Below are 27,760 nucleotides of genomic sequence, written 5' to 3'. Positions count from 1 at the left end.
TGAGCCCTGAGGAGCAGCAGTGACCTCCCAGGCTTGGACAGCTGCTTAGTCCTTGTGTTTGACCTCTGGACTTCACTGAGCATTTCTGTACTGAAGAACAAAATAGTGGCAAAGCCCAGCTCTTAACACCCTGGCAAGGCTGGTGGTGCCCTGGCAATCCAATCTAATGGGTGGCATCCCTGCCATGGCAGGGGGCTTGGAACTAGGTAGTCTTTAGGGTTTGTTTCAGCCCAAGCCATTTATGATTCTGTAATTCTATGATCTGTGACACTGGAACTCTGTGGACCTCCTGCTAAGTTACAGAAATGGCATTTTATGTTGCATGATCTGGACATGCTTCAGAAGTCAGCAGGGACCACATGCTAGTCCAGCAGGCATTTTGGATGGAGTCACCTTGTTTTGAGGGTGAAGAGAGTTTAATGACACAAAGGTCACACTGTACCAGGTGAATGGTGTGTTTAATCTTCTTGCATCACAGCAACCACAGTTTACTTCTTCCAGAACATACAAGAGTGGAGGTTAATGCTCTTTGTGCCATTGTAAACAGTTAGAAGGATCAGGTGATCTTTATTTTATCTATCACAAAATCTTCACAGGTCTAAACAGAACACTGGAAGGACCACACACATTTTCCTTCCCAGGTTTCCTGATTGTTTATGGTGATGAAGCTGAAGGTGAAGGGTCTAGAAAACATCTTATGAGGAATGGCTGAGGGAGCTGGGGGTGCTTAGTGTGAAAGCTCAGAGAGGACCTCACTGCTCTCTACAACTCCCTCAAAGGAGGTTGTAGCCAGGTGAGGGCTAGTCTTTTCTACCATGTCTCAAGTGAAAGGATGAGAAGAAATGACCTTCAATTGCACCAGGGGAGGTTCAGATTAGATATTAGAACAAAACAATTCACTGAAAGACCATTTGGGCATTGGAATTAGTTGCCCAGGAAGGTGGTGGAATCACTCTCTGGAAATGTTCAAGAGGTGTCTGGATGTGGGTATATTTTAGGGATGATTATGGTGGGGGTGGGTTGATGGTTGGACTAATTTATCTCTGTTCTGTGACTGTGGCATGATTTCAGGCACCCTTTACTTGAAGGTCAGGGTCTGCTGATGGGGGCAGGGTCATCACTTCTGTGCGTGGAGTCCTTTTCACATCACAGCATCCCTTTTCCTCCTCACCCAGGTGCTTGTTAACTGCAGATAATTGTAGGTATTGGGTATTTAGACTCTGACCTTTCAGGAGAAGCTAACAAAACACATCTTCAGATGACATCAAGACACCACTGAGGAAGAATATTTTCTGCCTCTGAAGATGATCTGGGGAAATACAAAATCTGAGGGTGGACATTGTCTTCATGCGTAACAAGCAGCACCAACACTTCACTGCCTGCTTGGCCTGCAGGGAATCAGGGAGGCTGGGTCTTCGAGGACAGGTGCATGTCCCTGCTCATTGCAGGGGGTTACATTAGGTGACCTTTAAAGGTCCCTTCCAACTCAAGCCATTTAATGATTATTTGAAGAGTCATCTGACCATTCATCTCACCTCTGTCCTTTCAGTCCCATCACAGCAGATTTACAGGGTGGTAAGAGCTGCATGAGGCTTTGTGCAAGACCCTGCCATGCAAACTGCTGTGATTTCCCTTGGAAGAGCCTGGGAAACAAGTGAGAGATCAGAGTTACTGCTCATCTAATGCCCCATTGGATGCCTGAGTTTGAATAATGTCCCAGCCATTTCATTCCTTTTATCAGCCTGCTGTAGGGAGACCAGCCTGAAGATGGATTTTGATTTCCAGCTCTGTGAAACTTGGCTGCAAACTGGTACTTGGGTGCCTCTGGAGCTTGAGTTGCTGTTGGCAAACTGAGCAGGCAGTTCCTTGCACCAGCTGCTGTACAAGCACAAAGATGCCATTTCTTCTCCATACAGTGTTTGTAATTAGTGTGCCTCTTTCACAATGAACCTCACTTCCAACTTGATTTGTCTTAGACTTTCCATTACCTAGAACATAATTGGAAGTGAGTTGTTTGCTCAAAGTTGGAAAAAATAGCTTTGATGCAAGATTTTTTTTTTTTAAATACAGATTTTTAAGATAGGGTCTTTATTTTCTCACAGAGAAAAGTCAACTCAAAGGTAGAAAGCTCAGACCAGACAGAATAGTGATCCAGTTCTCACCTTCTACTGTAACATTGATATTAATGGAATGGTAAAGGTCTAAACAAGGCAGTGATGTAACAGACTTGTACAGTGGAGTTGCTGCAGTTCTTGCTGAAGTGGGAGAAAGTTAGGAAGGAGGTTTACCTGAGTGTAAATGAGATTAATCTCCTGTCTTATTCCACTGAAACAGCCAATGCTTTGATCTTTGTTCAATTATTTGTTGTATTCCCCCTGTGCTCATGAGTTATGGGCATGAATCACAGTATTCTCCTGCCAAGCTGAGGTCAGTTTTAATACTATAATATTTGATATATCTCATATCAGCAGTCTGCATCTGGCAGTCAACAAGTTAACAACTATTTTTCTCCTCTAGCTGCTATGATCCCATGCAGTTATTAGAGTTAAGGTAATTAAGGTGGATTACTTCAGATTTTAGGTAATGTGTATGGTTATTGGAATTGCAATTAATAACATCTTGTCACTATAACCCAAGCAGGTTGTGAGGTAGATTTTATCCTGTGCAGCTGCATTGATAGGGACTAATTTTCTTTTGGCAGCTCCAATTTGTGAGCTGAGCCAATCCTGCAGCATGTGTCTTTACAGAGATGGGCAGTGGATCCCGTGGTATGAGGTGGGGTCATCCCAGCATGGGACAGAGGTACTTTAAGGACTGTATTTATGAGTTTCTCTGCTGTTTACAGGGTCTCATAAACCATCCCTGTCTATCCTCCCATCCAGGAAATTTGTTTGTTAAAGGTTTACTTGTTCAAAAGGTGTTCACAGCCTCTTTGTGCTGGATTAATCCTTTTATCTGATGATAAGGTATCAGGCTTGGTAGGCTCAAGATATGCAGTGGAGGGAACAAATACTGCAGTACAGAGCATTATATTCCACTTGAAAGAAGTGGTACCTTAAACTGAGTGCATGTCAGATAAAGGCTCTGCCCTGGGTTCAAGTTGCTAGCAGCAAAGGTATGTGTTAAAGAAATGTTTTTATTAAGAGCCTCAAAAAGGAAGCCTAAAAATAGAGGTCCTACAGTATGGAGTTCTTTGGCTGAGTTAGCAACCTGCATTTCCTTTGGAATATGTGATAAGAAACACTTTCAAACACATGGCAGGATAAGATGTGTCTCTGTTTACACATTTTAACTGATTGAATTCAGTAATTCTGAAAGGGGAGCAATGCCAGTAGATGGGCCTTGCTACCCAAACAGGCAGAAACTGGGCAGGGCTTTTCAAAGACCACCAGAAGAAGAGCATTGCTGACCTTCCCAGAATGACCCCCTGGGGCTTGGCTGGGGTGGCAACCTGGTGAATCAAGTATTGCAGGTAGTCAGGGTCTTCAGAGACCTGCCAGCCTGTTAGAGAGGTCTCAAGTGAGCCCCAAGCAGTCCTGGAATAATTTCTGTATTAATAGGTAGGTAGGATTTGATTCAGGATTGTTTACCTCTGTTAATTTTAGAATGAGAGAAACTTTTTTCTGTCCTACACCTGAATGTATGTCCATATATAATGTGCAAGCTTGCAGCTCAGTCTTGCAAAGCTTTACATGCACTAATGCAGGTCTAACTGAAGGGGTTAAACTGAGGGATTAGTCAGCCTATCTGTATAGGCTAACTGATGGAGAGACAAATTTACCCCCTCCCATCCCAGAAAAATACCTTCAATCAGGTGGTGTGAATCCAGGTATCATTTGAGATATTCATATAAATGAATAATCTTAATTACATGTGTGGAGAGTGGGAAAGAGCAGACTGGTGTGCAAGAAATATCCCTGCTGAACATTTCATGAAGCCTAATAGAAACAAACACTTAGCTTTAAAAAACCTTGTGTTCTCTTAAAAAAACCCAACCCACTATTAAGTGCTGGAAAGTTGCCACAAGAATCCAGTACTGAGTATTCCCACAGTTTCTTCCCAGTGCTCCCAGACTGTAGCTGCAGGGCAAGTTGCATAAGAGCGTGGGGTAGGTGCTCAGGAACATCCTCACTGGGCTGTAACAAAACCCTGGCATTGTTTTCCATGGTGTGTATCTGCTTTTATGTGGGGTCAGGAAAGTGACTGTAATTTGCTGTTTCACAAAACTGGCAGTTACTCACAGTAGCAGTTGTAGTAAGATTTGGGCGTGCAGTCCTTACTGCTCCCTTGGGGTATGCATAGAAGCAAGATGATGCATGCTACGTGTTTTTCCACCAGCAAAATAAATAAAATAAAATACATAAACCATGCAAAGAACTTTTCACAGTCTCCAAGCCAGATTATTTAAAGCTGATGCTGTGTTAGAGATGTTCTGCCTGTAAATGTACTTTGAAAAAACAGGGGAGGCTTAATACTCATAATTAAAAAACATCTATAGGGTTTTTCCTCAAACTTTCCACTGTGCTCAGGAAATCTCAGCCCCAAAGGAGGATGTATCACAGGTTATAACCATGTGAATGGAAGGATTTATATTGAAAACAGTTTTGCCACTTTGTTCACAGATCCTTGGATTTCAAGTTTGTTAGTGTAGCCTGGTTTCTATAAGCCAAGTGCTGAACCACTGAGGAGCCAGTGATCCCCACACTGAGTTTTGGTCTCCAACTAAGCTGTGTTTTTGTTCAGTAAATACTGATCTGCATTCATCTGTGTATAATTGAAAGGCACTTAGCCCTGTAGCTGCCTTACACAGTTTTGTTCACTCCTAAACTTTGTTCCAATGCAATTGATAACCTTTCCCTGTGCAGGGTTTCCAGTCTGGGCATCTCATGGGATCCTGGCAATTGCCACACCAAGTCAAACATGTGACCAGAAGAAGTCACTGCCTTTAATGGCAGAGGTTACCAGCTGCTTTCTGATGACATTCCTCATCTCCTGCTATCAAGACACTGCTCTTTTTGGGAAAAACTTCTAGCCCCTTGCCTAGTTCTCTCTGTTTGATTGCAGAGAGGAAAAGCTGATGAACTGATAAAGAACTAGCACACACTTTTGGATAAGTAGCACTTGGATAGAAAGAAAATATTTTTGTACACAGCATAGTTTTGCTGCCGTAATTACCAACACTTTAATTATGCAAGGAGAGCAGTTGGGAAGAATCTCCAAGCTGTGCCTGCCAGCAGACACCGAGACAAAACAAGGGGGAACATCCAGAGATGTGTTGGTTGTGGTTTCTCTTTGAATTAGGTTTCCTTTCTGGATTGCTCTTCTGGTGTCTCAGAGGTCATAAGTGGTCAGTGGGCTATAGGGTGGGTGACATTGCTTCAGAGACAGGCACAGAAAATACCCTAAATATCTATCTTGGTCAATAGTCTTGGAGGAGAAATTATACTCCTAACTTTTGGAATATAATGATTGGATCATACCAGGCTAGTTGTTGGCTCAGATGCTGAAGCACTAGGCTTCTTACTCTTTATTAAAATATTTGGGCAGTGCAATGTAGCTGTAGATGTTATTTTCCCTGGTACCTTCCTTTCCTGCCTGGGTTCTGCTTGCCAGCTGTTCCTCTCCTGTGCTTGGTGGAGGCTGCCATGGCTTCCCATCAGCTCTAGAGGGTTTCAGGACCTCTGGCCCTTTACCTCATCCCTTTCTCCCTACTTTATCTTGGATATCCTTGCCCTGGCTCTCATTTAATTGTCTCAAATGATGGATAATGCTCACCCAAACACTGCTTTTGGGTACACAGTCATGAAGATCTCCAAGGGCCACTTTCTCTGACAGTGTTTGTGTACACCTTTCACTGAAATTTAAGGGAGTGTCTTTTGGCCCAGGTTTTACAGAACTGGTTGCTGTGACTCAGCTGATTCCTGATAACTTGCAGGGCTGGAACCACTTGGGTATGGGCTGGCATCCTGAGTACAGAGACTCTCCCTTGCTGGTGAGCAATTCCTCGCATGAGCAATGCCCTGCCTCTGGATCAGCCACACTTGAACACATAATACTCACTGCTCTGTCAGTGTTCTCCTGGGAGCCACATGTTGCGCCACATATTTCCTGAAAAATAGATAAGCCTCAGAAAAGAATTTCTGCCAAGCCCTATAGCCTAAATGTCAAAACAGCTCTGTATTATAAGAGTAATCACGGTACTCTGGTTTGGAAGGGACCCACAAGGATCACCAATTCCAGTACTTAATTGAATGGCACAACCTTGGCATTTTTAGCACCAGGCTCTGACCAACTCAGCTAAAGTCTTGCAGTGTTAAATGTTTGACTAAATTGAGTGAAGATGATGAAAAGAAATAGGAGTTCTGTCAAAGTCTGAAACTTAGTGTAACTCTACTTTGATCCAAAGTGGAGTGGATATATTCAGAGCATTGAATAAAATTCCAGCTTGTAATAAGTCTCTCTGAAGAAACCAACAAACAAATATTCCCTAAATGCCTAAGAAAGCCAGGGCTGGTTTGCAAAGTACCAATGAAAGTATGTGACAAATGCAGCCCAAAGAGGGGAAATAGGGAAGACGGGCAGAATGAGCCTGACTTCCTTGTTAATCTGATTCTTCTGGGCCTGGTGGAGATGAGATGCAGCTGTACTACCAAGAAGGTCCTACAGCTATGGGTGGCAAAGGTGCCATGGTGGGATTTAGCTGAGCATGCTGGAATTTGGACAAGAATCAGCTTGAGTCTCGTCCTCCTCAAGATGTGTTATCTTGTGAAAATGCACAACTCTCCTGACTTTGGGAGCAGGCAGAAATTTACCAGATGAAAGAGATGAAACTCTTTGTATCTACAGGTATCTCTTACAAGGCTTTCTTCCTTTTGATCCATTTTTCTTTCCAAATAGAACATGTAGGGAGCAGAGTGGCCCATGTGATGCTTTCCCCTGTGCCCTTTGGAGAGCAAAAGCCACATCAAGCAGGAGATTTATGAGTTGCTGGCAAAAGATGCTTCATATTCTGTTATTACATTTCAGATGATGAAAGAAGAACAACTGACTTTCATGGCTATGAAAGCAGAAGGAAAACTGCCTGTGGACAGATCGAGCACATGCATCACTGGATAGAAATGAAGGTGTTTTATAGCTTCAAATTCAGATTTGGAAAGTTCAAGATAGCAGAAAAATATCTGAGTAAAAGATGTGAGGCAGTTAGTAAGATTTCAACTCAGATACACTCAGGAGAATAAATCCAAAGGTAACATTATGATTCATTAACTACCCCTAATTAGGCTCCTAAATTTAAGTAGACAGAATCTTCCCTGGAGGCTTTCAAAGGCACCCACCTTTCACTGTTGATGATACAGGGAGCTTAGGAACATAGCTTATTTAAGGAGGACTTCTTCCTTAGGTACCTACAGGGCATGGGTTGAGTTCTCACATTAGGTGAATTGGATCTTCTAATAAGGTTATTGCATTTCTGGGCAGGCAGAAGTCAGAGGAGTCAGGGAAAAGTGTTCTGTTGCCCTGTGCAGGAGGAGAGCCTGGGAGGGAATGGTGCTCCTTTTTGTCTCCTCCCCGTGAAGTCTCAGTTGGATGTGCAGCGTTTCCTAAATCTCCTTCATCTCCCAGAGCCTCTCACATCACTGGGCCTTTTACCTGGAAGAGATTTCATGGGGAGCAGTGGTGAGACTGAGCTGATTTGTGTTCCATGGCTTTGTTTCTGGACTGCAATTGCTTCCACTTCGGAAATCACTTCTCTGATTGCAGCTGCACGAGGAAAGGATAAGCATGTCCTTTTCTGTGGAGGGCAAATAAGAGAAAGGGTTGTGTGTATTGTATTTATATTCTTATTGCACAACACTTCTCTAGCTGGCTGCTGCCAGGAGATACAGTAAAAGGCAAAGCATCGGGTCTGTCTCAGGAGGAGTCTTGGCAGAGTGATCTGAAAGTTTTTATGGGTTGTGTTAGACATCCCAGCTTGTACCACTTCCCACCACCCCAAATCACCAGCAGAACAGACAGATTCCTGCTTTGGGCAGAGTCTGGAGGGAGGGCCCTGGCACAGGCTGCAGGCTCAGGGAGGTGTAGGTGGCTTTGGTTGTGACAGAGCTCGTTTCCCAGACAGTCTCACTTGCTTTCTGTATGGTGCTTGGAAGTGGCCTTACTGTAACTGGCATGACTCACTTCCTTGTTACTGGTGGTTTGGAACACCACACATGGAAAACAAGGCTGCAGCAGGCTGAGGACCTCCCTCTTGCTCTTGGGCTTTGCATTCGGTTTCAGGATTGCAGCCTAGCTCCATGCTGGGTGAAAAAAAAGTTTTTTTCAAAATAACTGAAGGAGATGGAAACTGAGGTCTGGACCACTTGCATTTGTTAAATCTCTGATCTGGTGTTTGGGGTTTTTCTTATGAGAGTGAAGGTTTTTCATGGCAGTTTGTTGATGAAATCCCAACTTTCAGACTTATGGTCGGTTGCAGAAAGTCCCTTCATGTCTCTTGTTGTCTCCTGGGACAATTTACACTTCCTGTTTAAATGGTATTGTACCTTCACTCTAAATAAAATATAGGATGTTATGACAGGCTTTTGCAGCCAGGGTACAGAGCAGATGTCAAGGGCACTCAGCCTTTTCCAAGGCTCATGGAGAGATCTGAGAGCTGCAGGATCTGATGATCTCCTGTCAGATGATTATACTCTTATCTGACCAAAAGTCCAGAATGTCTGGTGTCAGGGCAGGATTTGAAGATAAGCTTTGGATGTCTGACACAACACATGTGATCATGAGAAGAGGCAAAGCCTCTTTCCGTGTGAGGCCCTGAGCTAGATGGAGCATGGATAGCTGGAAAAGGTTTCAACTTGTTCCTTGGCCATGTCTGAGACCCTTGGGATAAAGCCAAGGGGGTAGGCTGTGCCTCAATTTACTTTTGTTAATCAAATTATCATCTTCCACCCCCATGTTTCCAGCTACACAGTGGTGTTACTGTTGTCACCAGGTGCAGAGTCTTTTGTATGGGATTTTTCTTTCTTGCTCTCTGACTGTTCTGTGATATTTTATGGTCTGGCACAGCCAAAAACTGTTATTTTAATAGGTATTGTTGACTGACTGCTTAGTGAATTTAGGTTTTACTGCACAAAACTCACTGTTAGTTCTGCAGTTTGGGAGAGCCATATACACATGTGTTAAGGAATTGCTTTCTTAAAATAAAATCATGAATGATCCTATTTCAGGCTGAATGCTGTGAATTTTCACATCTCAGAAAAGAATCCTTCAGAGATGCTACCTCTAAAAACATGCAGTAGTTTATATTGGGTGTTTACTCACAGGAGTATTTTTTTATTATTATTGTTTTAAAAATATGTTGAGTACCAACAGTTCCTGGCCCCAACCTGCCCAGATAAAAGGCTTGGTTGTAATTTTCCTTGACGAGGGAGTAATGTTTCTGTTCAAATTGCTTCAAGCATGCTCAGGAGAGTTTGCTGAAGATCCTGCAGATTTGCTTTAACCATGCTGAGCTTTGGGAGAAAATGCACAGGAGAATATAGAGCAGGGGACTGGAAAATGACAAGCCCCTTGTATGTGTGTTTTAAACACTGAGCTTTCATTGATCCCCTCCAGTTGACTGATGTGTATACCCAGTGAAGATGGAGGTCAGGGGATAATTGCTTCCTGGGAGTGGAAGTCTTTAAGCATGTTCAGGACAAAGCAAGCATCAGAAAACACCAAATGGTCAAATTAGCAAAAAGAGGGAATGGTTTGAGTGCAAGGCTGAGCTTGTTTCCTTTCTTTGGCACAGACTCCCTCTGTGAAATTGGACAAATAATTTTGGTATTTAAACACTTTCAAAACTCTGTCCCTGAGCCAATTCCCCATCCATAAAATATGGGGGCTATAGCATCAACTGTTTGTATTAGGGGAATAATATATGTGCTTAAATTGAAACACTCAGCAACGCTGGAAAATAATTACACAGAAAGAGCAGTATTCCTCTGAAAATAATATATTGTGGCAATTGGTTGAACCCCCCGGACTGGAGTGTTTAAAACTACAGAGATCAACATAGGAAACACAGCAAATTATCTCGTTATGGTCTTTTCATACCTGAAGAGGGCCTACAAGAAACCTGAGGAGGAACGTGGACATGTAATGACAGGACAAGGAGGAATGGCTTTAAATTGAAAAAGAGTAGGCTTAGACTGGGTATTAGGAAGAAATTCTTGACTGTGAGGGTGATCAGGCCCTGGCACAGGTTGCCCAGAGATGCCGTGGCTGCCCCATCCCTGGGAGGGTCCAAGGCCAGGTTGGACGAGGCTTGGAACAGCCTGGTCTTTTGGAAGGTGTCCCTGCCCAGGCCAGGAGAGATGGAACAAAATCGTCTTTAAGGTCCCTCCCAACCCAAACCAGTCTGAGATTCTCTGCCTGTAATTAACAGTGCAGAGGTATTGACTGGCCTTTTCCATCTCTTAGCACTGCAATTCAGAATGTTGCTGCTTGTTGACACAGTAACTTTTTCTTTTCATTAGCCCTGGATTTTCTGGCCACACAAGAAACTGCTTGTGTGAAAATTCCAGCAGAAGGCGTCTCCACCGAGTACAAATAAGGATACTGTCAGCAGCACCAGCATGTGCCTTTTCTCACTGTCCTGCTGGCTGCTCCTACCGCCTCTGATGGATCTGCTCTGCCCATGAGAGCACACTCTGGCTTTGATTTTCCTTCCCTCCCCCGTTTCTTCTCCCTTCTGGGGGGAGGCTGCCAGGCAGTGGAGGAGAGGTTTTATTGTGAGATTGGTGCCATTAATTCATTGCAAATGGGTGATGCAGCTCTTGGGTTGGGAACTGGTATAAATTATTGCTAGCATGATGTTGATTCGGAGAGATGAGCAGTGGGAGCTGGGATTGCTTTTATAGCAGACACAGAGGGATTATGTAAAGACTTGAAAGCCTGTAATGGAAGAGGAATGAACCTGCTGATCCAAAAGAATTGCAGATTTATAACCTAGAACAAACTTCTGCAGGCATCTTCATGGAGTGTCACAGAGATGGTGACACTTTGTCTCCAGATCAAGTCCTGCCTGGCATGGAATCCATGTGGTGACATTTAAGTTGAACCCCAGGGTGAGTGGCTGAGCAGGGCTTGCCATCTAAAAAGTTACAGCTCTGCCTGTGCGTCTCAGATGCACAGCCCAAGCTGCTGTAGAATTTTATCATTTGGATAAATACCCACATTTCAGTGCTGACTGCTACCCCCTGAGAGACTGAAAGTCCCTAGAGCCCCCCAGAGCAACTAATCTCCTCTCTTCTGGATGATCCAAGCTCATTTCTCATGAGCATTTTTAAGTGCAGCGTTCCTGACCATGAGGTGTGTGAACACTTTGGTTGAAGCTGTTTCTTCCCCTCTTGATCCATCACTCATTCTGCTCAGTTGCTTTAACTTCTCTGCTCAATTGCATGGAGCAGGACAAGTTCCAACCCTTCCCTACCAGGATTTCTGTGCTTAATACTGAGGTAAGACTAAAATCCTTGGTACTTTTTTCTGGTGGTTTTAATAATAAATAACTTTCCTTGACACTTTGCTTCAACTCATGCCATGCTTTGTGTCAGATGCACTCCTCTCTGGAGAATTTAAGGAGGGCATTTCAAAGGAACCAGATGTTTAATCTTTCTTGTGGAGTTGGCTGCCACACAGGAGCTAACTGGAAATTGTGAGGTATTTTACACTTGAGAAATGCTTTCCATTTCACAGTCTTTCTAAATCAAAAGAAAGCTGTGTATCGGCTGAGCATCATATAAACTAGAAAAAGAGCAGACTTGCTGCATGCCATCTCTCTGTGTACTCTCTGTAAAGATGGCCCTTTCCTGGCAAAATGTACTCGAGATGTTTATGGAGTCCACAGAGAAAAATGATCCCTTGAAATGGAAAAGTCCAAGTTTGTGTGCTGTAGACATCCTGTGCTGCTCTAAGTTGCTTCCAGAGTTTTAAAGGGATCTGGATGCTGACACGAAAAAAAGCATCTCTTGGAATTTTTGAAAGTACCAAAGTGTGTGCTAGTCACAGGTGTTAAGCATGTGCCTGCTTTTGGGAATCTCACAGCCACCTCTGTTTTATTTGTCCTCACAGCCACCTCTGTTTCAAGGCACCAAATCACTACCAGATAGTGTTCTTATGTCCTCACCATCCCGAAGAGGTGAGGCCTACTCCATAAGGTGCTGTGACAATAACCCTCTCTATCGATGCTTCTCTTTGAATACTTCTCCATCTCTACTCTTCCTTGGGGTACTGTTGACCAGTTGCTGACTGATTCAGCAATGGTTTGCTTTACCTGACTCCTCCCCTGGTCCTGTAGGTAGCATTCAGGTGGTGGTGGCATAGATGCCAAGATGGAAAAGCCATATCTCAGTTCGCTGGGCATGCTTAGGAACACCCAGAAATGATGGTGTTTCTTTCCCCTGATTCACTCAAATGTTTAAGTGTTGGGTAGTGTCACTTTTTCTATGAAAGACGCAGGTTCATCCAGCCTGTCTTGTGCCCTGGAGATGGTCATGAATCCTGAGAGGTAAAGGAGATGTTTAGGAAGAATAAGTCTGAAACATGAAAGCCTTTTGCTTCATTTTCTTCACTGGATGCCTATCAACAGGTTACTGGGATGCAGTTTGGGTGGAAAGTGTATAAAGGAAAATGTCCTGTGTCTTTTAAATACTTACCAGGTCCCCAGTCTGAGATACAGCAATAGGACTCTTTATTTTTGGAGGGCGCTGAGCCCTATGAACTCTTCGTCCTTTTGGATGCCTCAAATTTGGCACCCAGAACTGCAGTTCTCCCTGGCTGTGGTTTGCAGTATAATCTCTGTTCTACCCACACCTTCTCCAGACTTTCTGATATTTCCCTGGCACAGGTATCCCCCTCATTCCTGTCTGGTTCCTACAGGGAATGTGTTTTTTTGCTGCCTTCCAACTGTTGCCAATTCAGGCAATTCACTAGAAATCTCTGTGCCAGCTCTTTGATATTCAGAAGCTGAGGGGTTTTCTGTCTGTTTCCTGACCTAGCATGACTCTTCTAATAATGCAAGAACTTCAGTGCTGATGTCCTGGCAGCCTAATACAAGAGGTCAGTCTGTAAATCTAGTTACAATTTTCTTTGCCTCAGCAAAGACAGTAAGTCAAACATAATGTAAACAAAGTGGTTGGATCATTTCACCCACCAGTAATGTGGTGGGTGATGCAGGCAAATTTAATGGATGTGATTAAATCTCCTGTTCCAGTCTGGCAGCTGATTAGCTGCAGGGGGCAGGCAGGAATTTCCTTTCTGATCCAGAGTTGCCCTCTTTCCAAGTTCTCCTTCAAGCTTCTGCCAAGCATCTCAAAGTGCTTTGCATTTTTAATTGTGCTTCTTCACGCCCCTGTGAGGGTGGAGATGAGAGATAGCATGATCCCAAGCGGAGCCCTGGGGAAACTGAGGCAGTGGGAGGGGGCAGCCTGCTTGGAATGAGAGAGGAAAGTGATGTTAGACTTGGAGAAAGGGGACATGGGCATCCCAGAAATCTTCTCTTGAACTTCATGTTGGTCTACTGAACTTGTGCCTAGTGCTCAACAGTCTGTGTCTTAAGCACACTGAAGTCTTGCTTGTCTACTAGACTTTAACGTATAGTCACTAACAGGAAAAACAAATCTTTCTCCTGTGGAAGTTTTAATTTATTTTTGTCTTTCATCACTCAATTCCTCTACTTTCTGAAGAGAATGACCTGTATACATATTTCTTCTCTTTGTATGGAGAAGCACTTTGCTCTGAAATAGCCTCAGGTGTTGGCTGTGGCTGAGGAAGAGAACTGGTTCAGCTCCACAGATGACTCCATTCTTTGTCCCTACAGGGGAAATTAGCGAATTCACTGTGTGGATTCACCTTCAGCGGGTGTGCACTGAGGTAGCTACACCAGCTTTGATTTCTTTACCTGGTTGTGCAGCTGAAGAACTGGCCTTATAAGGAGGAGAAAACACTCCTGTTATTAGGGCATGCTTTGGTCCAAAGAAGAGACCAGAGATGTCCAAAATATCTGTCAAGTATTAACCCATCATTTCACCTGCATATTGCTCGTGCTGTGGCTGACAAAACAGAGAGTAGTAGGGGTTAGCTGAGTCTTCGTGTTCCTTGGGATGCGGGAATGGAGAATGGGCCTTTCCCATCTTACAGCCTACAACTCAATGGGAAACAGTGTATTTTGGATCTCACAGGATGGGGAGGGTTTATTACAGCAAGAACTTATTTTTGTGGTGGACTATTTAAGCTTTATGTTTTCATGTGGACAGGATCCTCTAGAGTTTGGTTTTTTGAATCTGATGTTCAGTCTTGAGCCAGCAGCTTGGTGGCTGAGAGAGGCAGGATTTCAGGCACAGCTATACCTTCCATTGCTATAGGGCATCCTGTCCAGCCTGCTGTCGTGGTAGGAACAGAGAGCTGTAACTGGAGTGCTCTGAAGCCTAGAGCTGAGGCCAAAGCCTGGCTTACTAACCTCTGTTTCTGTTTCTGAGATGAGTGTCTAAATAGAACATTTGAACCTGATCCTTAGCCTAGTCTCAAGGCTTAACTGTAAATAAACAGTACCTTAATCACTTTAAGGTTTCCAGCATTCTCTCATTGAATGTCTCTGTGCTGGCATTTGGAGAGCATTCATCATAGTGGAAAATGAGTGTCTGTTTGGGCTGCACGTGGTATAATTAACTATCAGCTGAGCCCGTAGCATGACGTGACAATTCTCATTCTGACCAGCTGAAATAACACTCTAACAACTGTGCTCTTCTTGCTCCTCTCTTTCAGTTCCCAAGAAGCTTCTGCATGAAACTCAGGCAGGACCCACCAATCAACAAGGGCATCAGAAGCCACATTTCCCACTGCAGCCAAGAGTGTTTGACCCCAATGTTATAGGGGACGGCGTGTTCCTTTCGGATGTCTCTCCTTCCAACATAGAGCGAGCTCTCCCAGGTACCTGTGACCATTGTGGTGTTGGCCCAAACTTCACAGTGTTGTAACTGTTCCTTTTCATCTCCTCTTGTCTGGATTTCTGTATTGCTCCTAAATTCCATCCACGTCACAGTCAGAAAGGGCTGTGACAGCTTCAAGATGTGACCAATGACTGGCTAAAGTGAAACTGTGAAACTGTTCAAGGAACACAGGGTTTCTTGGGATAGCAGTCATGGCCATGCATGTCCAAACTCATCACAAAAATACTTTCCAGACCTGTCTAGTGGCAAAGAAAAAAAAAAGGGCAGAGACAGTAGATCTGCCTCATGGGACAGAGAAGTTTTCAACTGAGCTTTGAAATGCAATGCTATTTTCATAAAATGCAAAGTGGAAAGATATGAATGAAGTCAGATCTTAGCCATCTCTAGGGATAGGTGAGTAGGAGGAAGGGGTGGTGTATGAATAAAGGAAAAGCACAGGTGAGCACGTGTTGGGTTCCTCAGTGGTTTTGTGTTGTTTCCCTGTATGGAGGAGATGGTTTACGACACTACTGGAAATCCCAGTCTGTGCTCCCAGAGATTCAGCTTGAGGGTCGGTATGAGCAGAGCTTGTCTCTGTCTGCACTCCTGGCAAAGTTAATCCACAGCTTGGATAGTCAATTCACAAATAAACAAGAACTGGCAATAGCAGGTTTGTCAGTTGGGAGGCCATACTGAAAAACTGTCAAGGAAAAGAGTTTTAAGTTAGTTCCAAATAAATATTGTGATCTTGGAGATTCTTTTAAGCAAGAAAAAATATCCTGAACTCATTTCCACTCATCTAAACATTTTACTTCTATGAATGAAACCTTTTGTTTAGTTTTCACATACTTTATTCATTCACTTTCAAAATATGCACCACTTTTCAAAGATGTCATTTTGAAATTAAAACCTAGAAGAATGTTTCAAAAAAACCCAAAATACTTGGAAATTTCTGTAGTTCTCCCTTCCTGTTTTATTTCTTTTGTTAAAACTACTAATGTCAGCCTGGTATCATGAATAACCTCTCCTGTGTTTGTACTGGGGTGTTGGGCAAATTTACTGCTGGCTGAAAACATTTTGCTCAGCTTTGTGTAAACTCCCAGAGAAACTGTTCAAGTGACTGGCAACAACTAAGGAAGGGTGGTGAGGAGAAAACCAGTAACAGTGAGCTGATTAGGCATTGAAAAGTCTTCAAAGCCAGCAAGGAGGAAAGGGAATATCTTTTAGTGTGATGCTCAAAGGAATGGCAGACCAGGGAACCACACAGTGTAGCAACACATGGCCATTGTGAAATTGTGTGTGTTTGTTTTTTCCTTCCTGCATAAGTCCAGTCATTTTCTGTCTTCCGTGTCTGTGCTTGCACCATCCTGCCAATGATAAAACCAGTTCTGTGGTTTTGTGGTGCTCTTTGCTGGAGTTTAGTGTATGCAGGCCAGTATTAATTTAAAAAAAACATGTTTGATTGCATCTGTTCATTTGACAAGTTAGAAGTGAAAAGAAAAAAACAAACAAACAAACAAAACAGGATTCTTCTTACATCTCACATCTCAAGAGGAGTTATCCCTTACTCTGCCTCCTGAAAACACTGTTGTGGCACATGGTTTACAAGGGCTGCTCCACATCCAACAGAGATGGTGTCCCTCTGACATAGGAAATATGTATGAGATTACGAGGTGGTGCCCTTCATTTTCCTTCATTGTGAAGGGATCTTACATTAACTAGTTCAGAGCCAGACCTCAGTCAGGAGACATCTCAGGCAGGATTCAGTTACCCCCATAAAAATGGGTCATTTGTGATCACCTGGGGTGTTCACCTGGGTTCTAGAAGGGTGGGCATTTCCCCTGCATCCTTTCTCATACCTGCCAACTCTGCATGGATGTCCTCCTGACCCCGGGGTGCTTAGATGTTTGTGTATGAGCTTCAAGTGTCTGCTGTGGGGAGAGCTGAATGACTCTCTGCTATCCATCACCTAATAGCAGGATTCTCTTGCCTTAGTTTTGATCCATGGTGCTACTTGAGATGATCTAAAATATCCAAGTTTTAGGTTCAGTTTTTAGAGGTTAAATATTTACCCAGCATCTGTGGATTTCCTTGGAACAGTGTTAGGGAAAAAAATTTGAACACTTGTACAGGCAGATTTACCAGACAGGGAGGATAAAGGAGATATTAGAGGACATGTTAATCTGAATTTTGAAAAATTCTGAACTAAAAAAAATTGTGAAATGTTGCTATTGATTTCCTGCCAAATGTGCCCTTGGACCTTCTGTGTCCCTTTTGCACAAGGGATCTGCAGTAACCTCTATTCTCCTAAGGCTCCTGGGATATTTTACACTTTGGGATATGACACCCAAGCACTCATGTTTAAACACTTTGCTTGAAGTCCAGTCATTAACACCGTGGTAACCTTGAACATGTGGCTTTCCCAAGGCCATGCAGCTATTCAGTGGCAGAGGTACAGCTGTGCCCACATTCCTTGGGGCTGATCCCTCACAGTGACACCTGGACATCCATCCCCGCTGGTTCTCCTTGAGGCAGATTAGGAGTTGGCATCACTGCACAAACATTCCTGCCCTCAGTCCTTCTCCATCCAGTATTACCTGTTCTCTTTGACACCCCTCACTTTTTGTTACTGCTTCCTTGGGCTGAACTGCTTCCTGGCACCCACAGCGGGAAGCTGAATGTGATGTCTCGTGCTGCTGGGTTTGCAGGGAAAGGAGATGGATCAGGCAGCCAAGGAACAGAGACCATCTCACATCACCACTCCTGACAGGATGCCTTTGCTTGCATGGCACTGGTGGCATCACTGGAGATGGAGTTGGCAGTGTCCTGAATTTAATACCTGCAGATAAGCAGAAGCCAGGTGCAAGTCTGTGATTTTTCAGGGTGGTGCTTGCTTTTGGCCAGAGCAAGACACCCAGAGAAGGGAGCCTGGAAATATATAATAGATACAGTTAAAAACTCAGATGGATGATGGAGCTGGATCCTGTGCACTGGCTTTTTAATGTGTTGAAAACAATTACTGTTCTGTGAGTAGTGGGGGTGTCTGCCTGCAGATCAAGGTGTGGGGAGCCCTCAACAGTGAACTGATAAGGTCTGAAAGGGTCTCTTTGAGCCTCCTGGAATGAACTGCCTCCTTAGCTCTAGTCTTCAACAAATAAAATCAAATCATTAACCCATGTTCACTCACCTCTCCAGAGGGGAAATGGTGTCTGGGTGAAACACAATATAAGCAGGCTTCTGAAGAGAGTCATAAACTCAGGTCTGCCCTTCCCCGCAAAGGTTGGAGAGAAAGCACGTCTGTTTGCCAGCTGTGGATGGATCAGTACAGCACCACACCAGCAGAGGGTTGTGGGCTCTGCCAGTGTTTTCCAGTCCTGCTTACAAGCTTAGCTGAACCCACTGTTGATAAAGGCTCCTTTGATTTACATAAGAGAAAAGAAACCTGTTTATATATTTGCTGTAGCATAGGTGGGTGTGTCTAAGTGGTGATATGAAAGAGCAGAAGATGGGGGAGAGATGATGACACTTGGATGCAGATGGGGTATGTGCTCAGTTGAAGCTGCTTGAGAAGGTTTAGCTACCCCCCAAAAAGGGACAAATTTGGGTGGCTCCCTGAAGAAGCAGCTCCAGATTTCTGAACACAGATGTTGACCTGGTGGGGATAAGACACGGTAGGGCTGGATCACGTTCATTCCTCATTCTCTTTCTGTGTCAACGCAGAGAAGAAGAAGGGGAGGTCAGCCACTTTCTACCCTGTAGACAACACCCCCCTCCTGCTCCCTGTGGATGAGACAGAACCGCCGGGGCTCAGCAGCAGCAACAGCAGCAGCATGGAGCCCGTGGGCGTCGGCACGGAGATGGCTCTGCTCAGCAACATCCTGGCAGCCTATGCCTTCATCACAGGTACTTGTGTCTGCTGGCTCACACCTCCCGGGGCTCCTTGTAGATCCCCGGGCTTTTTGTAGATCCTCCTTTCACAGTCACCTGGGGCTAAATCTGCCTCTCTGAACTGTTTGTGTATTTCATTCTTCTCTCAGTGAATTCTCCCTTGAAAGGCCTGACCGGGGCAGCCCTAGCAGGCAGAGTACAACAGAGTTTATTGTGCACTGCTTTCCACTGGGTCTGCTCTCATCTGGAGTTAAACACAATGGAATCTTACATGTGGTATTATTCCTAATGCTTCATTTTCCTGGAGATCAAAGCCTGGCTCATTAGGGAGGCAAGTTTGTTGTTCTGTAATTTGGAAAATAAGCAGCACTCAAATCTTTACACTGCTTAAGAGAATTTGGCTTATCTTCAGTAGAAGTGTGAAGATGAAGTAACTTGAGAGTCTACTTAATTGTATATTTAAATCTACTTTAGAGTAAGATTTCCTTGGATCACAGTTTATCTTTCACCCACGTGCATCTTTCAAGTAACGGGGGAGCAGTCTTCTAAAAAAATTCACTTTAAAAGGTGAAAGAAAAGTGACAGAACCAGGGGGAATGCCTTTAAACTGCAAGAGAGTGGGTTTAGATTAGACATTAGGAAGAAATTCTTTACTGTGAGGATGGTGAGACACTGGCACAGGTGGCCCAGAGAGGTTGTGACTGCCCCATTCCTGGAAGTGTTCAAGGCTGTATTAATTAAAACTTCAGTATTTGTGAGCTACTTTTTCATGTCTGACAGCTAATTCAGTCTTTCTAATTCATTAAACAGTGTGCATTCTTGGTGCCATGCTCTTGGTCTTGCTGAGATGCCCCCATGCTGCTAATCCAAGTATTTGGATTTGAAGCAGCTAACTTGAGCTTTGCACTTGGAACCCCTGAGTAGATTAGTGAGAGTGTTTCTGCAGATTATTTAATGAAGCATTCTTCTAAAAGGACCATGAAGGGTTATACAAATTTCTGCTCTTCTACACACCCAATCCTGTCATCAGGATGCATTTTTTCATGACAGCCTTCAGAGTCAGGCAGATTAAATGGGATTAGTAATGTTCTTCACAGAAGATAGCTGAGTAGGATAGATTTGTTTTCTTGCACGGGTATCTCCAAGGAAAAGTTAAACAAACAAGCTTAAAAGGAGTCTTCTGTCTATCCCACTTCTTCCCCCTTACCTACAGCTACCATTTTTTTAACATGAGAATACCTTCCCATCCCTACTATAAAACAAAATGCTGTTAATATTGTGTTCCCCATCTGAACAGTAATGGGAAGAGAAAGGTGTAGGATTAATGGTCCAGGATATTTGGGACTGTGATTCAGGGCTGCTGACAATGCTCCATGGACTTTGCTTCCACTGCCCATAGCAGAGCTCTTTGTGTTGGTTTTAGGGCACAGGGTCTTGATCCATCCCTGTCACAAGGTGTCAGCCTTGGCAGGAGCCTCCAGATTTTACTGCATGCAGCACAAACAACTTCAACTGTCCTGCTGCTGTGGGATTTGTCTGCCCTGTCTTGTTGTGGTTTCCTTGTGTTGTTTTTACATCCAGTGGATGTCAAAGAGGAAAACTCAGACCTCAAAACTTTGGTTTCACGTGCTGAGTTCAGGACTTGGTTGCTTATGTTTTCCAATGTATCATGGAGCCACAGAATGTTTTAGGTTGGAAGAGCCCTTAAAGATCAGCTGGTTCCTCACCATGGCTGTTAGATGGGTTTCAGTCTCAGTGACATACATGCCAGTTTGTTATTTATTATAAAAATATTTGATGTCTGACCCCTGGATTGAAACAGCAGATGTCCTAAACCATCTTTATCTGCTGCATGTAATTTAGCCTCTGCTTTTAGTGGAAATGATGGATTTGTCATGATTTATTTTGTTATATGTGAGTATGGAGATGTTTTAGCTTATGACTTCAAAGACAAACTGTGTCACAGGGTGCAAATATAATTTACATAAAACTAGAGCACTGCCAAGCCATCCCTCTTCATAGTGCATATTTTGAACAGTTGTGACTGTAACTGTGTCACAGGGTGCATTTTTGTTTTTGTTTTTTTGTTTTTTTTTTTTTTTTTTGGTGCCTGCCTGAGTTTGGGGCCCTGAAGGCAGCTCAAGCCACAGCTGATATCCATAGAGGATCCATTATAGTGGCTCAGGAAAATCAAGGTATTGAGCAGCCAGAGAGGGCTGGTTCTGGGTCACACATCTTCCCACTGCTCCTGACCACAGCTCTGGTGCCAAAGAGAAACAGCTGCAAGAACTCCTCTGTTCCATGACACTGAAAGTGTCCCTCAGGTGCTCTCTGCAGACTGAAAGTGCTGCATTCAGGGCTTCCCTGTGCTGATGAGTTGTCTCAGAAGAGGAGTTTGCAAAAGAAAATTGTAAATAGGCAGGGGCAATATAAAAAAGTGTTTTTTCTCTTGGGGCAGAGGGTGGTGGATACCCTCAGATCTACTGCAGGGAAATGAAGCTGTGGGTTTTTGCTGTTTCATGGGTAAAGTGCAGGCTTGAAAGGATGATCCTCTTTACTGTCTTTCCTCTCTGTTGGCAGTGGGGTGTTTTTTAGCCTGGGGAAAGCATCCACAAATAGTGGAATCCCTTTTGTGCTCAACGGTGTTCACATTTCGTGCACAAAGTTGCAGTTTTGGGTGGGCAGCTGCAGGTGAAGAGTCTGCAGATTCAATCATTCACACACGTACAGTCTTGCAGTGCACAGAGAAGTGCCAGTATTGGTAAAGGCCTCTGTGTTCATTTCCACCAACTTTTGGACTGATGTTCCCACATAAGAGCTGGGAATCTCTGGACAACTGAACAGTAAAAATCACAGCAGGAAGCAAAAGGGTCCTGATTTGCAGCTATCATGGTGAGGTATCAGAGCCAGTTAGGTGTCAGATTCTAGAACCTATTTCTTCAGGAACAGGGAAAAAGTGTGAATAATGTCAATAAGGAATGAAATTAGTAGCTGATCCAACAGATAAATATTATTTAGTGTTCAGTCTTGCAAAGGACTGAGACACCCTTTATTTGAAAGCTGATTTTCTTTATAAAACTAGGTTTTTAATTAGAGGCTATTTCTGCCTACAAACCTCAGACCTGTTATTTGTTGTGGACCTGTTTCTGAGTGTTTGGAAAGTCTTCACCAGTCTCAGTTACAGCTGGAACTGTCTTTGCAGTCACAGACTGTCAGCAAGACCAGAAACGTCCCTCTTGGTTATAAAAATATTAAACATTCAAAATGTATCAGAGCTCTTCCAGTGCCTCCTTTTGGACAGGAGACTTATCCCAGTTTTGTCATTGCATTTAGGATGAAGCAATTGAAGGGAAACCTCCACAAATTCCTGTTTTATTCTTCTTTCATAAGCAAAGCTTTGCTGCCAAGTTATTAACAAGGGGCTTCCAAAATACAGCCCAGGGGAGATCATTCCAAATTTTAGACTGCTTGGCCTGAGCCTTATTAATAAGGGGCTCCTGGAGAGCTTCCTCTGTTCTATCAGGGGATTTCAGCAGCCTGTGGGGCTGACTGCAAATTCCCTGGAAGATATTGCTCCTACTGTTTGTCTGGCCATGCTTAATGCTGAACCTTTTACTGGGGGCCCTCTGAAATTTTCCTCCCCACTGAGGTTTCAGAATGCATGAAGCCATTACAGGAAGCCAGCAGCGTTAATGCCTAGATTGTTTTTTATTTATTGAAACAATTTATTATAATAGCAATAACAGCCTTGGCCTGGGGCATTTCCTGGGGAATTAATGGCAGTCTGGGCTGATGCTCCCAGCAGATTGTTAGCCCTCAGGAAACAAGCACTGTAATTGCTGCTGGTTTGGTTGGAAAAATAAAATAAAATGTGGTTTTAATTTTTTTGTCCAGTTTGAGTGCCTAGAAAATGGTGGCTTTTGTGTAGAGGGTTATGTAGAGCATATATCTTTTGTCTGTCTGGACTAATTTTAGGCTTGAATCAGTGACATTTTTATCAATGCTTCCAATCCAGAGAGAGAAAAACAAGGAAGGAGAAAGGTAGCCCCAGTCAAAGAGACTGGCAGAAACTGGGTTCTGCTGGAAGCTCGGAGCTGTCATCTCCAGCATTGGAAGAAAAAACTTCAGTGGTCAAAATCTATGTTTTAATGAGTGTAAACACACAAACGCACACAAGAATGCATATCAAAATTGTGCTAACTCCTGGTACTCATGTCCATACACTTCTAAAGAACTTTTTTCCAAGTATAGTAAGCGTTTTGAGGGACTTCACTGTTGGTGTGATGAATCTGGGCCACCTTCGAGGTTTTGGAAGGTGCTGAGCATACATTTACTGAAGAAGGTGCCTGGTTTTGGGCTTTACAAGTAGAACATGCAGTGGGTTAGGCTCTCAAAATCACTAATCAGCCATCAAACCCCCAAATCTAGGCTATTGCTGATTTGGCTCCTTTACGTGAGAAAAAGCAGAGCCTGTGGTTTTTAGCTTAGGTTGCTCTTTCTGCTGTGAAAAAAGAAAAAAAAAGAAAAAAAAAAAAAGAAAAAAAAAAAAAAAAAAAAAAAAAAAAAAAAAAAAAAAGAAAAGATGCTGCTGTGCAAGTGGATTGTATGTACGATAAATGTCAAGGCTGCAGCTGAACACAGGGTTACATCTCTGTGAGGAAGTCCAGACAGTGTCTCAAATGTTGACAGAGTAGCTGTAGGAGCTCATAAATGCCACTGGAGCCCAAAAATTCAATTACAGCTCTTGCACTGCATGAAGGGCTGCACAGACGAGCACAAGCAGGGGAAGAAAAATGGTTGCTTAAGTAGCAATGGAGGTAAAATTGCTCATGAACTGGATACAGTAGCATGGAAAAAGGAGTGTGGAGGAGAAAGGAAAGGCAAGACAAGGGCAAAAGTGGGGGCAGAGAATCCACATGTGTCTGTGTCTCAGGCTCCAATCTATGCTTTTTTTATGAGTTGGTCTAAAGGAGCAGGCAGTGGAACTAATGCAACCAAATCAAACCCATGTGTGTGCAGGATGTGGTGCTCAGGGAAGTGTTCGTGGCATCCTCTCAGCCAGGCAGAGCCAAGGCAGGCTGCACACAGTGCCTTCCACTACAAACATCCCAGTTCTGCTCTTTTGCTCATACTCCCATGATCCAGGTGTCCCCAGAGCCCTTAAGGCTGCCTGCAAAATGAGCTGGGTGATTACTGACCTCAGTTAAATGGCACATGCAGGTAAAAGTGTTATCAGGTAGAGACTCTGCTTTTCCTGTTTTTTTTTTCTTTACTGTTCACATAGGACAGGATGGGCAGCAGCAGCTTTTGCTTTTTCCTCCTACTACACAAAGGAGGCTGCAGTTCTGAGTCCTAACCCTTGCATTCAGAGTAGCCATTGCCTCCCGTGGAGGCAGGATTTCACTCAGCCAGGCTGCTGCAGGGGCCATTGGCACATTCTCCATGCCTGCTCTGGTATCTTCTCTTTTACCTTTGGAATTATGCTGTCCTGCTTTTGTCGTAATATCTTAGTTTAAAGCCTGTGGCTTTGCTCTCACTTGACCTTCCAATACTGCTGCATTTCGTAGAGATGTTTGGTTGGAAGATACCTTACAGACCATCTAAAGACCTAAAGACCATCAGTTCTAACCCCCTCTCACGGGCCCACTGGCACATTCAGTTCTGTGTCCTGCTTGTTCTTTGCATTACAGCTGAGTTTGCAGGAGGCCGGTCCACCTCTTTCTTTTTTCTTGGACTTATCTGCTGCAGTTTCCTCATCTTTTTTTGTCCTATCTTCAGCCTGATTTTTCCCTGTGTCATCCACACCAACCACTCTTGGATCAGTCTAATGATTTATTAGCCAATTTTGAGACTATCTTGACATCTTCTTCCACCTTGGCTCATCAGACACCTTTGAGATTCATTTGGGAGAGAAGTGAAAAGCACAAAGGCTTTAATCTCTGTAGCTGCTCCATGAACACCTCCAGGCACTGAACTACATGCTGCTTAGAACAGCACAAGCCAGTGTTTGGGCTCTGACCACGGAGTCAAAGAATAATTTAGGTTGGAAGAGGCCTCTGCAGGTCACCAGGTCCAATCTCCTGATCAGAACATTGCAAACTTCTAATTTAGAGCCAGCTTTGAAATTAGAGCAGGTTCTTGCCCTGTTGAGTTTTGAGCATCTCCAAATAGTTTCCAGTTCACCTTTGACAAACTATGCTTTAGGAGATTGACTGGAAAGGGCACTTCTAAAAGCACTGTGCAGGGAAGTGAAGCCTTTTAGCTACAGAGATCATTTGGGGCCAAATGTCAGGGTCTCATCTGGCAGAAGGGTTATGGATCCATCTCTGGGTTCAAGGAATAAAACTCATCAGAGGAACTGACTCCATCCTTGAGCTGAAGACACCCAGCAGACACTGCAGAGTAGAGCTGGCCTTGACACTTCTGCTCGGTTCACCTTTACCCATTTAGTGCACCAGTAAACCAGGATGATTCAGCCCAGGGGAATGGCAGTAACAACATTTATCATAATTACACGTCTAAGTAGTCCCATGAACCAAGAAAGAAAAAAAAAAATAGGAGGTGGTACATAAACAAGATGACCTAGTTTGAAAGGCATTGTGGATCCTTTGGAGTCTTGTTATATCACCTCAGAAATGTGGCTGTGCAGGACTCATCCTGTTGGTGCACTGACTCCAGCTCTGCCTGTGGAGCACAGGTAGATATTTTGGTGGTCTGGGCAGGGAGCCAGCACTCTTGCCTTAGATAAGCAAATGAAGTCTATGAATAAATAATGTGCATTTTTGTCATGCTGCCAAGCCTCCCATTCAGCTGGGCCACAGCACGGGGCGTATAAAGTTTTGTAATCATCCTTATGCCTGGTGTGAAGGCAGTGGATGCGACAGCAAGATGCACTTACCTGCAGCTGGCTGTGCAGCAGCCCCGTGGGAATCAGATTTAATTCTGTGTGCTGCTCCCTTCTCTTCCAGCCAACTCCAAAACACAACTGTAGCAAACCCTCATTCTGCATGTAGACAAATGCCTTGGCAGCAAATCCATGGTTTAAATTCCTGATTGCCCGGGGGGGAGGAGGTAGGAGGGCATGGAAGTAAGACTGGAAACTCGGCCCCTGCAGAAACTTTTGTGGTGCGTGCACGGAGGGGCCGTGTGTGTTCTGCTTTTAAAGGGTTCTTTTCCTCCATCGTTTCCTTTGTCCCTGCAGAAAACCCCGAGCGGGCTGCGCTGTATTTCGTGTCCGGAGTGTGCATTGGACTCGTGCTGACCCTGCTGGCCCTGGTGCTCAGGGTGTCCTGCCGGACGGACTGCAAGCGCTCCTCCTCCAAAAAACCTCCCCGGGAGCGGGAGAGCGACAGCGACAGCAGCGACAGCGACGACGACTCGGACACCACGTCGGACCTGTCTGCCCGCAGGCACCGCAGGTTCGAGAGGACTTTGAACATGAACGTGTTCACCTCGGCGGAGGAGCTGGAGCGAGCGCAGCGCCTGGAGGAGCGGGAGCGCATCATCCGCGAGATCTGGATGAACGGCCAGCCCGACATTCCCGGCACCAGGAGCCTCAACCGCTACTACTGAGCCATGGGGGCTCCAGCGCTCCTGCCCTGCTCCCTGGGGCTGCCCACACCTTGGAGAGGAGAGCGAGGGGACAATACAACACGGGCATCTCCCCTTTCCCGTCAGGTGTGCCACCTGGAGCAGTGCGGATGGACAGCCGTGATGATTCCCCATCTATCTCTCCCTGACGTATTGGTATCACCCCTCTTCCCAGACATTTTCTGGTTTCAAAGAAGTGATTGCCAACTTCATTCTGAGTAGCAGGCAGGGAGGAGACAATGGCAGCTCCCCCACGTGGGATGTGGCACTGGGCACACCGTGGTGCGAGTGCTCCTTTCTTGGCTGGACGTCTCCATTTAGGATTTTTTGGTTTCCCTTTCCCGAGGACTGCGGGAGAATTGTGAACAAAATGACAACTCTGGAAAGATGATTTGGGGGAGGTGCATCCTGACCGATTGTCTTGTGACTTTGGAAGCCATGAGATTAACCTAATTAAAACCCAACAGCAAATAGGACTTGTTAAGAACTGGGGGATGGGAGGGAGGGGGATTCTTCCATTGTGAAATCATCTCGGTGCTTGGATGTTTGCCATAGTGTGTTCAGTTATTTATGGCTGTCTTTTCATCTTCCTTTTCAATGGGAACATTTAGTTTTTTTACTGACACCTCAGGGATAAAATCCTATTTTTTTTTGAGTCTGCTCTCCCTGCTGGCCCCTGTCAAACACAACCCAACCCATCTCCAACAGTGAAATTCTGGTAATATAAGAGATGTGTCAGTCACTAGTGAGAAGTTAACAACCTCAAAGAGGTTGAAAAAGGTTTTCTTTTTGTTTTAAATATATATATATATATATATATTTGAAGATGCTGCACAGGAATGTGCCTTATTCTTTTTTTTTGTTGTTATTGTTGTTAAACTACAGTTTTCTTATGGATAGCAATGCACAATGTTTTATATATTTTATTAAAAAAATAAAATTAAAAAAAATTTCTGTGTTTACCAGAGGAAAACCAACACAGAAGAAGCCATGTCTGACAACAAAATAGGTAATAAATGCTAAATAAACTCTGGTTTGCTTCAATACAATTGAATTTGCATCCTCACTTTTGGCATAGGTGTTGCTTGAGGGAGATCTTTGGAAGAGCAGCACACCTCTGCAAGCAATCAAGGTTGATGTTTTCTGCATGCAGGGAAGTGGCAGCACCTTTTTTTTTTTTTGGCTGCAGCCCATCTATCAACTTCTGTGGTGCACATGGGCAGGAGAGCTGAGCAATATGTTGGTTACTCAAGGGGTCACCTCAATGTGATTTCATAACGTGATTTCATGATGCTTTGAGTCTGTCCCCCATATTCACATCA

General features: G+C 44.2%; 1 protein-coding gene across 2 annotated transcripts in view; it reads left to right on the top strand.

Annotated features, from left to right (window-relative positions):
• The window catches only part of EVA1A (eva-1 homolog A, regulator of programmed cell death), a 205,166-nt gene extending 177,696 nt beyond the window's left edge, over positions 1–27,470 (top strand). For both annotated transcript variants that reach the window (XM_041420852.1, XM_041420846.1), the window contains 3 exons: positions 14,797–14,961; positions 18,681–18,863; positions 26,050–27,470. In XM_041420852.1, the coding sequence (XP_041276786.1) occupies positions 14,797–14,961; positions 18,681–18,863; positions 26,050–26,420 (719 nt within the window). In that variant the 3' untranslated portion in view covers positions 26,421–27,470. The remainder of the gene's footprint in view (positions 1–14,796; positions 14,962–18,680; positions 18,864–26,049) is intronic.
• Positions 27,471–27,760: the final 290 nt, after the last annotated feature.

This window comes from Onychostruthus taczanowskii, unplaced genomic scaffold (assembly GCF_017590055.1).
Source record: "Onychostruthus taczanowskii isolate IOZ18803 unplaced genomic scaffold, ASM1759005v1 scaffold11, whole genome shotgun sequence".
Taxonomy (NCBI): Eukaryota; Metazoa; Chordata; class Aves; order Passeriformes; family Passeridae; genus Onychostruthus; species Onychostruthus taczanowskii.
Note: the sequence above shows the minus strand (reverse complement) of the source record. Positions and strands in the feature narration are given on the sequence as shown.